Source organism: Mangifera indica, chromosome 9 (assembly GCF_011075055.1).
Source record: "Mangifera indica cultivar Alphonso chromosome 9, CATAS_Mindica_2.1, whole genome shotgun sequence".
Taxonomy (NCBI): Eukaryota; Viridiplantae; Streptophyta; class Magnoliopsida; order Sapindales; family Anacardiaceae; genus Mangifera; species Mangifera indica.
This window is the reverse complement of record NC_058145.1, coordinates 9,298,420-9,312,757: the sequence shown is the minus strand read 5'-3', so window position 1 is coordinate 9,312,757 and position 14,338 is coordinate 9,298,420. Positions and strand designations below refer to the sequence as shown.

Below are 14,338 nucleotides of genomic sequence, written 5' to 3'. Positions count from 1 at the left end.
TTATTTTTAATATTATATATAAAGTGACAATTTTGCTCTTAAAACTAATAAAGTTAACTATCCACAGATAGATAAATAGAATTTTTAAGGGATAAAAAATTGCAAAAAGAGGTTACCTTGGATAAGAATAAGTCCTTTGGCCATTTTGATATGCAAAACGATCAATCATAGATTTCACAAAATTCAGGGAGTTTCAAAATAGGTTTAGAAAAATTTGTTTAACTTATTAAAAAAAAAAAATTGTTGATGAATATCTAGATCACAATCACACCATTCAACAAAGGGATAATATGGAAAATATAACATAATGTAGAAGCACCTTCAACAATTTGACATATCTAAATTGTAACATACAACACAAAGACAAGTGATTGGCTCATGCTGCCTAAGCAGTAGCATTTATTGATAACACTAAACAATGAAAAACTATGTCCTTTCCTGCAAAAATTGTGCTCGTTTCCTCAAGATTCTTATCTTTTAAGTAACCTTGGCATATCTTACAATAATTAAGCTTATTGATTTGGCTTATTGATTCAAGCCATTAGCAATAATTCATAAGTATTTCATGCAGACGGCTTTTGCGACATCTCTTTCATAACACAGCCACTTACAAGTTCTATTTTGCCCTGATAAGAGAACATACAATCATTATGTAACAAATATTGGCAGAAGAGCAGTAGTAGAATGTCATAACTTAAAAAGGCAAGTTTTTCAATGCAGTTGCTTTTAGAATACTTAGAAATCACGAGGCAATTCGCAAATGGAGAAAATCAAGTGATGCTGTTACAGAAAGAAGAAAGTCTGATTCCAGATAACGAGAGATTGCCTCCACAAAGTTGTCAACAAAAACAAAAATACAGCTGTACTAACAAAAAGGTTGTTGTATTAAGATAAAATAGCAGAGCCATCAAGGTGGCCCAAGTTGGAATAAAATAATAACAAACAAGCTTTACCTGCCAATGTAAGAGTCGTCCTCGGGATTTATAAAAATTTCTTCACCAATTTCAAGGTAGGATGGTACCTGGGGAAAATTATAAGATAAGGAAAATAGTGAAACTGCTGAAATGTCATGAAATTGATATCAACTTCACACTTTGAAGGCGTCAAAGCCAGAATATCCTACAAAGTTAATAGCTAAAGATCAATCAACCACTATGTACATGGAAACTCGAAAAATAAGAATCTAGAAGTTGAAACAGCATTCATACTTCTCCACAGACTTCCATTTATTGTCAATCCTATTATTAAATTGCCATTTTTACTATAGTCATGCTGTATGAATATTAATTACAAAACTAGATAGCTCTCCAGTCCATGCAACTATTTTTCACTAAGGCCTCATTATCATTGGTCAATTTGAACTTTAGCATACTAGGAAAGTACATAACAAACATAGGATGGGAAAGGATGGGAAAGGGAGCTTGGCTGATATTTTGTACCCAAGACTATCAAGTGTATAAAATTGGCAATGATTGGGCATCCGTGTATAAACACAATCAAATGCACATTCAGAATGGCATCTTAGACTGATATAATCTAAGCAGAAATTAATATTTCGCTTACGAGAACGGTAACACCATTATCCAGCACAGCCCTTTGATACCTGCAATGGAACAAAAATTTTAGGGAACAAAAATCATAAGGTTGCTAGTGAAAACACTGGAATGATAAGAATGGGTCCTAGGTTTTCAAACCTGGAGCCTTGTGGTATGTTTTAAGTTAGGAAACAAGCCTGTATTTGTGAAGGCTCATATTAGGGTCTTACTGGCTGCATACATGGACCTAATAGCATCTAAAAGACCTAGTATTAGTCATGAATTCATCACACAGCCAGCATAATAAATTCTTGATGACCCATATCTAAGAGCAAGCCATAGACATATAACTATGGTCATTGTATTATTTCCAGTATATATAAACAGCATACTAACCCAAATCCTTGAGCAAATCAAGATACATATCAAGAATTACCATTAGAACATACCGAGGTGTGACTGCAGGCCCCTTTGTAGAAGCATGAATTTCTTTAATGGCGCATGTAACACGTTTTGGCAATGATGCAGACAAAGGTCTTCCATCAAATAACTCTAATGAAACTTTCATTCCCTCTACATGAAAAAATTATAATTAAATACGTAGAATGAGAACTCTTATAATAGCATTACAACAAGGAGGGCACACATCAAGATGAGTAATTAGTTTTAAATTGAATAATCGGGTGGGTATAGTAGGCTTTTGATTGTTTTTGGAATGGACATTCCCAATACCATCTTGCATCAATCTTTCTGGTCATACAGGCTAGTCATTTCTCAGTAGACTGCTAGTTCAATTTGACAAATCTCCCTTAATACAAATTTCTTAGTTTCTTATCAAAAAGTTTCAACAACAATTAATTGTCTTTAATTAATTGTGAATGTATTAGAGAACTTAAGCTTCCAGGGTGATTTAACAAGGAGTTAAATGGAAAAGCTCCAAACACATGTGAATTTAATTCAGGAGGAAAAAAGAAAAAGAAAAGCTCAGAACATTTTCAGAGTGGCTGCGAAAATTTCATGTCATTTCCACATAAATGAAAAAGGAACGTTGTTCTAATCAATAATTCAAACCCAGCATCACTGTTAGACAAGGCACTGCAGGTTGAGGATGCTTTGATCATGCAGTGGTACCAGGGCGTGTGGGAAAATTTCCAGTTAGGGTAGTTGGGAAGCAACAGACAGAATATCATCAGTTGAGAGTGTTGAAGGTGGGAGAAGTATTGTGTGTGGCAATGATGATGCAGTCAGTTGCTGATCTATGGTGGGGGAATTGGAGGCAATAGTGGCATCAGCAAGAAAAGTTGACTGATAAATCATTACTTGGAGATTTTTTTTCTCTTAAACTTACTTTTATAAACATCAATTGCTTACAGGAATTTTTCACTTCAGGTCACAGCAGAGATAACATAAAAGAGAACATGACCACATTATGCTGAATCCTATTCATGCCAACCTTTTAGGTATGCTGAAGCCTTTCCAAACAACTCCAAAGGTACTTCCAGTTGCTCAAATGTATCAGAACTGACAAACATTAACAAGTACAAAAAACACATTAACAAAAAGACATATTAACTAAGTGATGTGAAAATGATCAGGTAAAATGAAACTCACTCAATTAGGAATGCAGTATTACTTTCAGTATATAAACATGTGAAAGGCTTTGCCTGAACAAATACCCCTGTGGCAAATAATATGGTATTAATCTATCAATAAAAATTAAAAACTTCTTCAGCAATTTAAATAGTTTATAATTAGCATAAATAATTGAAATTGTTGATTACATCTAGTAAGAATGCCATTCCGCCACTGAATAAATTTTTAGCAATCTAGCCAAGAATAGCCAGGCAAGTCACAGATTCAAAAGGACCGACCTAGCTACAGGGATCAAAACTGTGTTCAAATATAAAACCACTAAAAAGCCATCAGGAAAAATTGAAACTAGAATTTAATAAGTTACGATGAAAAGCTAAATCCTTTTTGACAGAAGTAGATTGCCCTGCCGCCTTAGGGGCCAATAACCATAACCAAATAAACAACCATAAGAGGAAAAATCAATATAGACTTCACTAATCAAACTAAGCAAAGACAAAAAAAATTAAGATGCGTACTTTCAACAGCCTCTTCTGTACCAAACCGTAAGCTTACTTTGTTTCCAGTATCTACATCACGAAGCTCCATCTATGGTAGAGAGAATGTAGGATGTTAAGTTTCCAAATAAACATTATAAGATAAACAGAAGGAAGTTGCAAAATAAATCATCACACTAACTAAGCACAGAAGTCCATCATAAAATCAGGATAAAGGCAACCACAGAGAAGAATGATAAAAGAAAAATATACTATCCACCAAATTAGAACTATGAACATGATAATTATATTACATAAGAAAGACAATCAAATATTTTAAAGTATACTTTTACAATTTTGTGCATCATAACCCTATATCTAATGTCCAGCGGTACTGGCAGTCAGCTTTGATCCGCAAGGGCAGTTTTAACTTCCTGAGAATCTCATTTTAGTAGCTAATTTCTAAGTCATGTAACAATTAAAAGCCATATTTTGTTATAAATCTAACATTCAATGCTAAAAATCATGTGCTACATTACAAAAAAGCAATCCTAATAATGTTAGTACCACTAATTCCATACAATGGCTGTTGATATTATTAGTCAACAGTTAAGTTTCTAATGAATATCCCACATGTTCGGATAAAAATGCGTTCAGAAAATAACCTGCATCATGGCTCCTCCTCTTCCTCGCATTTTATGTTCTGCTTCTATGACCTAAATCGAATTCTCAAAGAAACAATTCCATTACATCATTACCTGTCACAAAACTGACTGAAGAAAAAGATAAGATTATACCACAAAAAACAAATACCTGGTAAAACTTCCCTGAAGCGAGTATCATCCATCACAATTACAAATACAAGAAAACTTTGTTAGTGCATAATATATATGACCAAGAAAAAAATTGAAACCCATTCTACCAGTTCCCTTATAGTGGATTTTGGAGCAGTCTTGCACACTCAAAAGTTATTCAAATTTTGCAGTAATAAAATTGAAACAGATAAGAAATTTGTTTTAACCAAAAAAGCCACCCAGACAGTAATGTTGGAGAAGAAGTTGATAAGTGATTGTTTAGCAAACGTTTTCTCGACCAAGAAATGCGCTAATGGTTCTTTTGAGAGAGCTCAAGACACTGGTATAAAAACTTGTGTATCAATAACTACCGACTGAAGCATATCTGGTGATAAAAAAGGAACTTGAAGAGCTATTACAGTCACAGGTGCCCTTCTAGAAAGAGATTCTAAATACTTGTAGAAAGCACTTTCACTGGAAAGCTATTAAAACCAATTTCCAAAACAAAAATTATAAAATCCATTTCCCTAACATTGCTAGCTGATTTTCTTCTTCAATATACATACATATATACATACATACATATATATACATACATACATATATATATATATGTGTATATATATATATATATACATTTTTTCTTAAAAAATAGAACTCTAATAAAACCTCTCACTGAAACGCAAAAATTACCTGTTTTTTCAATGACATTCCCAGGCCTCACCTGCACCACATAAATATTCAAACTTTAATTTCACAATTAATTTTCAATAAATTACCCAAAATAAACAAACTTGATTATCACTTACCTGAGAAGCGTTGACTTTGACCCCACGCTGTTGACTGACGGACCAAGGGAAGCGTAGCAGACACTTGTCGCCATTGGCGTCGGCGATGTTACGGTGACAGTCGGGTGACGGTAACAAGCAAGGTGAGGAGCGCGAATAAGCAGAAGTGGAAGTGAAGAGAGCGCGAGAGAATCTCCTTGTCGCTTCGAGGGCTCGCATATTTTAGTTTTTCGTTTTGGCTTATGCACGGACGAATTACGGCTTAGGTGGTGGAGAGAGAGAGAGAGAGCGCGCAGAGGTTGGCGAAGGGTGGAAGCGGTGATTTATAAGTTGATACCAATTTGACCCGCGGATTCGGATTCGTGTTGGAGCCCGAGGCCCGAAACGTAACATTTTTAAATCAATTCATTTGTTTTTCACTTCTAACAGTAGAGAAGTCAAAAGGGAAAATAATTCATCGACGGCCACCAGTGAGAGAACACGAACATTTACTGTGGCCTTGAAGCACTGGAACACACGTACACTCATACAAAAGCCCCTCAGACTAAACAAAAGAGTGGATCATGCCGGTTTGGCTGACTCCAGCGTGGCTCAGCATGCCTTAAAGTCAGACTGTGCATAGGTTTGTCATTTGATGGGCTTAATCAGTCAGGTTGATCCATTAGCATGATAAGGTCTATGGCACAACCCAGACCTTCAGGAGCCCATTAATTTATATATTTTTATATAATTTTTTAAAGTTTTTTTTTTTATAATATCTCTTAGATTACTATGATATTAATTAATGGTAAGGGAGCCTTCATTTGAAAAATGTTTTATTATTAAAATTAAATGATTATCTTAAAGATAAATTTGAGGATTACTGAATATAAATTATTATTATGTTTGATAAAATTTAATGAAACTGGATAAATATAAATAATTATTACATTTGGTTAAAAATAATAAAAAAATATTAATATATTATTTTACTTAAATATTTTTAGATATAATTATTCTAAAATATTTTTTATTTTATTTGTTATATTAATTAAAAATGAGATTATTTTTACTCTAAAAAAATTAATACATAAGGACACAGTTATAATAAAATCAAGATTATCATGATAATTTTTTATTACCTCTTATATTACCTGTCAAATTACAATTGATAATAAAAAATTATTGAAATATTTTATTATTTATAAACTAAACAAAATAATATAAATAATAAAATATATTATCAAATTAATCTTTAATTCTCTCTAATCAAACGCCCATAAATGTTTTTTGAGTTTCCAATGATATTAATTTATATTTTTTAAAATTTTTAATATATTTTGGATAATAATTTTGGGTTCTTATGATATTTATTATTAATGTTTCATGACAAGTCTAAAAAAATATTAATAATTAATAAATATAATATTATAAAAACATAAAATATATTAATAATCATAATATTAATTATTTTAACCATATTTTGTATTATCTATATGTATCTACTCACAATTTTATTCCTCATATATTTATAACCACAAATACAAAATATTCAAAAATCCCCTGAGAGAATTGCCCTTAGGTAACTGAACCTAGCCAAGCATTCAAAGACTCTTGGCCAAGCTCTTAAAATCCTCAGCTGATTGCCAATAGCAGTAAGGCCAAACGACTATTTCCCACCCAAGGTTTAGCGTTTTCTCAAATGTCCCCCCTTTAACTATAAAAACACCAAATACCCACTCATGGCCAGTTAGATTTAACAGAACCCTAACGTCTAAAAATTTTATCTCTTTTTACCCCCCTAAACTTTAAAAACTAACATTTTTCCTCAGCCTAAGTTTTAAAAAATTACAGTTTCACCCTAGGGTTTGGTTTTGAAATCTTCGGCGACCTCTCCGGCTCCGTTGCCGACGGCCTCTCCCTCCCGAAGCAACCTCTCCTTCCAACGATCTTTTTCCTCCCATTTGGAGGTCCGATCGGTGCCCAGAGACGCCGTGGGAGACAAAGAACTTCGTCGGGGAAGACGAAGTTCTTCGTCTTCCCAGACGAAGATGAAGCCGTCGTCTTCGTCTGGGAAGATGAAGAACTTCGTCTTCCCCGACGAAGTTCTTCGTCTCCCACGGCGTCTCCGGCGTTGATCGGACCTCCAAATGGGAGGAAAGAGATAGTCAGAAGGAGAGGTTACTTCGGGAGGGAGAGGCCGTCGGCAACGGAGCCGGAGAGGTCGTCGGAGATTTCAAAACCAAACTCTAGGATGAAACTGCGATTTTTTAAAACTTAGGCTGGGGGAAAATTTTAGTTTTTAAAGTTTAGGGGGTAAAATTATATTCTATTTTAGTTTATTTTTAATATTATAGCGAAAATGACAATTTTACCCTTACCACCGTTAAGGTTTTGTTAAATCTAACCGGTCATAGGTGGGTGTTTGGTGTTTCCATAGTTAAAGGGGGAACATTTGAGAAAACGCTAAACCTTGGGTGGGAAATAGTCGTTTGGCCTAGCAGTAAATCCACCAAGCCCATTGTGAACACGCCAAGCATGGTAGTTCGTGTACAAAATAGGGGACCAACACCTTGTTGATAGAACACCTCGATAGTTTGTCAATAAGTCAAGAACGAGTAGTTCTAACCGATTTTGACTATCTTCGTCGGTTTTCATTACAGTTTATATGTAAACACTTAAAAAATGGCACATGAAGTGAATATAAGATCAAATATTTATAATTTTTTCTTAGTTTCGAATTATACAAATTTTGATTGATTTAAGTTTTTTTAGATTTGATTTTATTTCATTGAAATAGTATTTTTATAGGTAAAAATGATTAATGTGAGTTAAAAAATTGTTTGTGATGCATCATTTGATTGATTTGTTTATGAAAATATTAGTTTTTCTGATCATTTGTGCAGTGGTTGGGTTGTCGACTCAACCAACCAATTTTTTCAAGAAATTTTCTCTGCTAGTCAATCGGTCAAGCACCAGACCTATCAATTACTTTTTAAAAATTTCTCTGACTGAGCGATCAACTCTCTAGCTAATCACTTTTTTCAAAAAATTATCTTAGTTGATCAATAATATATAAGTATATACTCATTTATATATGTAAAGTAAGTATGTATAATATTACTCTTACAATTATCCCTTTCAGAATTGGCCATGGGTTGTTTTCTATCAGGTGGATAATTTAGAAAGCTTAGTAAGGTTGGAGAACTTTACGCTTTCACCGAATTTCTACTTGCGATGTTCGCCTTTTGTTGAAAATGATGCTGAAGGCCTGCACGGTCTTCAGTTCCAGGATCATGCCATGTAAGATTGGCCTAAAACGTGAATCAACAGAATCTCACCTTCTATGCCTAAAACGTGAATCATATTCTGAGAGTAGCTGAGGTAGAGCCAGTCCTGACTCAGATAACTGCCACATAATTCTTCAAGGCTGGGTTCCACCTGAGCTTGAATCAAACAATATATCAGGTACTCATTTTCTAAACAACTTTTCTTAATTAGTTAACAAAGCTGGCAGTTTAGATCAGGTTAGAACTTTAGTTTCAAGATTAAGGCCAAAGGACTATTTCCAACCAAAGTTTTAGCACAATCTAAAAAGCATATCTGTGACAGATGAAAAATTTAAACACCCGTTTATCCCTAAACTTTTGTTTAAATTGTTGTTAAATATAGAGGTAAAACCGTTATTTAATAATAATATTAAAAATATATTATTTTATTTTATTTTATCTCCAGTTTTGAAAATTAATATTTCATCTCAAGCTTCAATTTCAAAAAGTGACTTCCTCCCAAATTTGTAGGTTTCTTTTTTCACTTCTCACTGTTGAGAACTTCGTTAGACATCCAACTCATCGTCCTTCGCCGACAATCTCACTGGCCACCATTGTTGTCCAAATCTAGATGACGATATATCATCCTTTGAAAGACAATGCATTAACAAAGCGTTGTCCATCGTTGGACGATGCTCATTGTCCTTCGTTGGACAATAACAACACCTTCCTTTGTCATTCGCCTTTTTCAAGAGAGAGTTGCTATTCATTGGAGGAAGTGACCGAATTTCAAGTTTGATATCTTTGGGGAAAAAATGAATTTTTTAAAACTTAATCATGGGATAATTATTTTAATATTATTAGTAAAGTAACGATTTTACTCCTTAACCTTAATAAAAAGTTCTTAAATATATGACAATAACTTAAAACTTAAATAAATATTTGAGTTTTTCTTTCATTACTTTCTCATCAAAACTTGGGTAGAAAAAAATCCTTTGGCCCAAGGTTAATGATGGTGGTCACCAACTGGGCCTCATTTTCCAACAAAGCTTTGTAATAAAGACGAAGAGTAGAGTAATTGGAAAACGGAGAAAAGCAGACTTGAAATTTTTTAAAACTGGGACATGGGGAACCAAAGTAACATGAATGACAATGGACTCTGGGTCCCATACAAGTCCACTGAGTCTAGACAAAGGTTACTTAAACAAACTCTTCCTTTGCTGATGCTCTAGCATTTTGTGAGATGGGAGTCCATGTGCAAAGCATATGATGTGATTTGGCGAATCATCTTTTTTGATTTGTAGTTTGTGGTGGTTGGAGTATGCGGTAGAATAATAAGCTAAATAGTTGGTCCCCAAGGCTCAGCCAAAATAAAAAAGTTCAGATCAAAATAATAATATATTATTTTAATAATCTATATTTTATTATTATTAAATATTTAATATTCTTAGTGGTTCAATCTTAAAAGAACGATTATGATTAAAAAGTCCATCAAAATATTAAACATCAAAGAGACAAATAATTCTTTTTTTTGTTAATCGTAAATCTTTTTTATATTGATTGAATAAATAAACTTGAGATATAGTGATTAAACTTATAATTACTATACTAAATAAATTAAAATTTTATAAATATGATAAAAACTCAAATTCAAATTTTCTCCTTACAAGTTTTAATACTTAACTTTTAAGGCGGAAGGAGAATATTATTCTTGCGGGAAGTGAGTCCAAGCTTCATTAGGAAGTAAAAAGATCAAACATCAAAGTGAAAGCTCTGAGAGAGAATATTATTGTAATGGGTTTTAAGTAAAATTAATATACAACTGAATAATTTCAAGGAATTGAGAGAAAACAGAACACTGCTATTTATTAATAGATAAAACTTATTAGACTATCCACGAAAACTCATGCCACAAAACATTAGAAAGCTGAGAATTACTTAGCAGGACAAATAAATCCATGGACCTTAATCTATTTTTTTTCATGTAAAGTGAGTATCAAACTAATTAACATTGATACAAGTAATTACACAAAAATTATATATGCCTATTAATAATGCATTTGAGTCCACCTGATTCAAGTTTCCAAAAATCATGGAACATTTGAATAATTATCATGGTGGAATACGTTTCTCATCCCTAAAAAAAAAAAAATTACCAGGATCAACCGTAGCATTCACACGTAAGGATGGATATGAATCAAGTCAAGTTCCACCACTTTCTTATTTGAATTCAACCAGAATAAAAAATAGTTCGGTTTAAGTTTGATTTAAATTTATCAAATTAAAATTAAAAGTGATTCGAGTTTAACTCAAATAAAAAATAATTTTATTTGAATTTAACTCAAACCAATTATTTAAATTTGTAACTTGATTCAATTTGAATTAATGATTCAAATTAATATTATGAGACAAAAAAGATTATTCAAGATCTCGGCCTACCTTATAAAAAGACAGATGCATATATCAATAATTATATGTTATATTAGAAGAAAGATGAGGAATCTGACTTTTGTAATATATGTAGTCTTTCATGATGAAAAAATGATAATTGTAGTGAAGAAACCAAAGTTGGAAGGGATGACAAAAGAAAACTAATAAAAATATTGTGGTACTTTCCTTTGAATTTTAAGCTTCAAAGGTCTCATATCTAGTAAGATATCGTCTTATAAAATGGTACCATGAAAAAATAGTAGATGAAGGAGTAATAAGACACCCAATTGATTCTTTACAGTGGAAATCTTTTGATGAAATGCGTTAGGGTTTTCACTTTAGAGCCTCATAATGTGAGGCTTGGCTTGCAAACAACGAGTTCCAACCATTTGGACATTCCAAGACTTTATATAGTATTTGTTTAGAATTCATTATTCCGTACAATTTGCCTCATTGGATGTGTATGAAAGACTCTAATTTCATTTTATCAATGATCATTCAAGGTCTTGAGGTTGCAAGAGATGCTATTGATGTCTATCTCTAAACTTTAATAGAAGAATTGCAAGAGTTATGGGAAATAGAAGTTGAAACATTTGATGTCTTAATTCACCAAAATTTCAAGATGCATACAACTTTATTGTGGACCATTAATGATTTTCCTACACATGGAAACTTCTTAGGTTAGAGCACTAAAGGTAAATTGTTTTGTCATTGTTGTAATAAAGATACATATTCTATGAGGTTAGACAATAGTAGAAAGCAATGGTCCATGTGCTATTGTCGCTATCTTTCAATGAATGACAAATAACATAGTGACAAAAAATTATTTGATGGCACAAAAGAGTATGGATTACTACTAAAACCTTTTATTAGAAAGAATATTCTAAATCAAGTGAAAGATGTTAAAGGAGTAATTTTACCTAAAGATGCTAGTAAAAAGAAAAAAGTTTCACATGATAACAAAGGGGACAATTAAATACAAAAAACATTTTTTTAAAGCTTCCATAATAGGGTAGCTTTTTTTTTTTTCAAACTTCCATAATGGAGTAGTCTTTTTTTTTTTTTTAACCTTCGTAATGGAGTATTATTTTATTGTAGCATAATTTGAATGTCATGCATATTAAGAAAAACATGTGTGATAATGTGTTTGGAATAGTTATGAATATTAAAGGTAAGACCAAATATAATGTTAAACTTATCTTGATTTGGAATTGATGAATATCAAACCAGAGTTGCACATAATAAAAAAAAAGGGAAAAGGATTATTTCCCACCCAAATTTTTAGACCATTCTCAAACCTACATCTACAGGAGATGAAAAACCCCTTCTCCCATCAATAGCCAAACTGTCATCCAAAATTTCAGTCAGAGACAGGAGTAAAATCGTCATTTTATTTATAAACTTTAAAACTTTAAAATTTTATCATTCCCCCCTCCAGGTTTTAAACACTAACACCTCAATTCATTCTTAAAGTTTAAAAAGTTTAGATTTCACCCCTAAGGTTTGCTTCCTTCTTCGGCCACCATCGACAACCGACGCATTCCACCGATCTTTCATCTCCAACTACAAAGGACGATGAAGGATGACCCTTCATTGCCCAGATTTGGACGTAAAATGTCATCTAGATCTGGAAGAACAGACAAAGGATAACTCTTCATCGTCCTTTGTCGTGGCTTTTGGACAACGAGATGAGTGATGAAGGACGACGAAGCGTTATCCTTCATCATCTGGGTGGTGTGACAAAGAGATCTCCTTCTCTTTGTCACACCGTGCGACAAGGAGATGAAGATCTCTTCATCGCACCACCACCATTGCATTAGAAGAAAGAGGAGGTCGAAGATGACGTTGGAAGATAAAGTTGAAAAATGGGGGTGAAACTGCTATTTTTTAAAGTTATGGGGGGTGACTGAGTTTAAAAAAATATGAAAACCCTAGATTTGAGGGTGAAAATGTTATTTTTTAACGTTTAAAACTTTAGGTAAAGGTGAAATATTAGTTTCTAAAACCTGGGGAGCGAAGAGTAATAAACTTTATAACTTTTTAATATAAACAGTAAAATAACTATTTTATTCTTTTATTTAACAGAAAAAATTAATAAAAGTTTGGCTATGGGTGGGAGAAGGGGTTTTTCATCTCTCGTGGGTGTAGGTTTGAGAATGACCTAAAATTTGGGTGGAAAATAGTCATTTTCCCTAAAAAAAAGGAGATAAGTTTATGTTGTCAGCTGCATCCTACACATTATCTCCAAAAGAAAAGCATGCATTTTTTTTTAAAGAAAATAAAAGTTTCAAACATCTAACATTTCACCTTGTGTTAGTGTGAAAGAACATAAAATTTTAGGTTTGAAGAGTTATAATTGTCATGTTCTCTTACAACACTTACTTTATCTTGCATTATAGTATATTCTTCCTAAATTAATATGTGAACTTTATTTTGAGTTCTCTTTGTTTTTCAAAATTTCGAGTATTAACACTTTGTGGACGAATGAGTTAGAACATATTAAATCTCGAATTTCTATAATGTTTAGTAAATTAGAAATGAATTTTCCCTTTTATTTTTTTATGTGATGGTTCATTTGCCTAGTCATTTAGTTTTTAAAGTCAAAATTATTGAGTCTATCCAATAAGGATGGACGTACCCTATTGAGTAAGAGTTGTATAAGTTAAAACAACTTATTTGTCAAATTTGGTAACTTCCCCTTTAAAGCTAACAACTTCATGCCTTTTCTCTCATATGCTCAAGTCTTTGGTGCCCCAAGATCGAATCAACACCACAGACAACAACGACCATTGTATCTTTCTTTTTTATAGTCATGTACAGTGTTCCCACCTAAGAATCAAGTCTTGGATATCATTCAATTTTAATTTTGAATTACCCGATGAGATACTCACTACAATTATTGTTACAGACCAACTCTTTGGCCAGCATGATAACAAAATCAATGCCTTGATTTCATCGTTCAAGGTAATCTCCACCGAACTCAATTGACTAATAATCATATTAAATTCATTGATGTGATATGTAATTGATGCACCTTCACCCATCTTTAGATTGAACAACCTACGCATCAAATATAACTTGTTCAAAACGGATGACTTTTCATCGTGCTTGACAACTTCTTCATCAACCTATTGTGGTTTTTTTATAAACAATATTGAATGGAATGTTTCATGCCAAAGTTAATCTAATCACATTAAGTGTTTGATGATCTAAGAGATCTCAATCCTCTTATTTCATGGTTTTTGTCTTCTTCCCAAACATGGTTCATGCAATTTCTTTTGGTACAAATAATCTTCATTTGCATCTTATAGAATTCGAAATTTTTGCATCAAACTTTTCAATCTTAACCTTTCCTTTTTCCATGATAGAGGACCAAGACATTCCAACCGTAAAGGAAAACACAAGACTAAAATATGGAAGGAAACAAAATTAAAAGAAGATCTAAGGTGAGAGGAAGGTTAGATGGTAAAGGCAAAT

General features: G+C 32.7%; 1 protein-coding gene across 8 annotated transcripts; it reads right to left on the bottom strand.

The window, feature by feature from the left end:
• Positions 1-300: 300 nt before the first annotated feature.
• LOC123225509 (elongation factor P) lies at positions 301-5,552 on the bottom strand. Of its 8 annotated transcripts, none has more exons than XR_006504141.1 (12): positions 5,205-5,552; positions 5,089-5,119; positions 4,415-4,428; positions 4,267-4,317; positions 3,644-3,713; positions 3,147-3,213; positions 2,989-3,056; positions 1,972-2,108; positions 1,695-1,792; positions 1,564-1,603; positions 954-1,021; positions 301-626 (listed from the first exon to the last, which is right to left on the bottom strand). XR_006504141.1 is itself a non-coding variant. In XM_044649485.1 (11 exons), exons 1-11 carry the CDS (start codon positions 5,400-5,402, stop codon positions 617-619), a joined length of 741 nt encoding a protein of 246 aa, XP_044505420.1. In that variant the 5' UTR covers positions 5,403-5,548; the 3' UTR covers positions 301-616. The 8 variants fall into 8 exon arrangements, 3 of the variants coding, with proteins under 3 accessions (XP_044505420.1, XP_044505422.1, XP_044505421.1); XR_006504143.1 differs by having other exon boundaries at positions 1,695-1,782; positions 1,985-2,108; positions 5,205-5,551; XR_006504145.1 differs by having other exon boundaries at positions 1,985-2,108; positions 5,205-5,550.
• Positions 5,553-14,338: the final 8,786 nt, after the last annotated feature.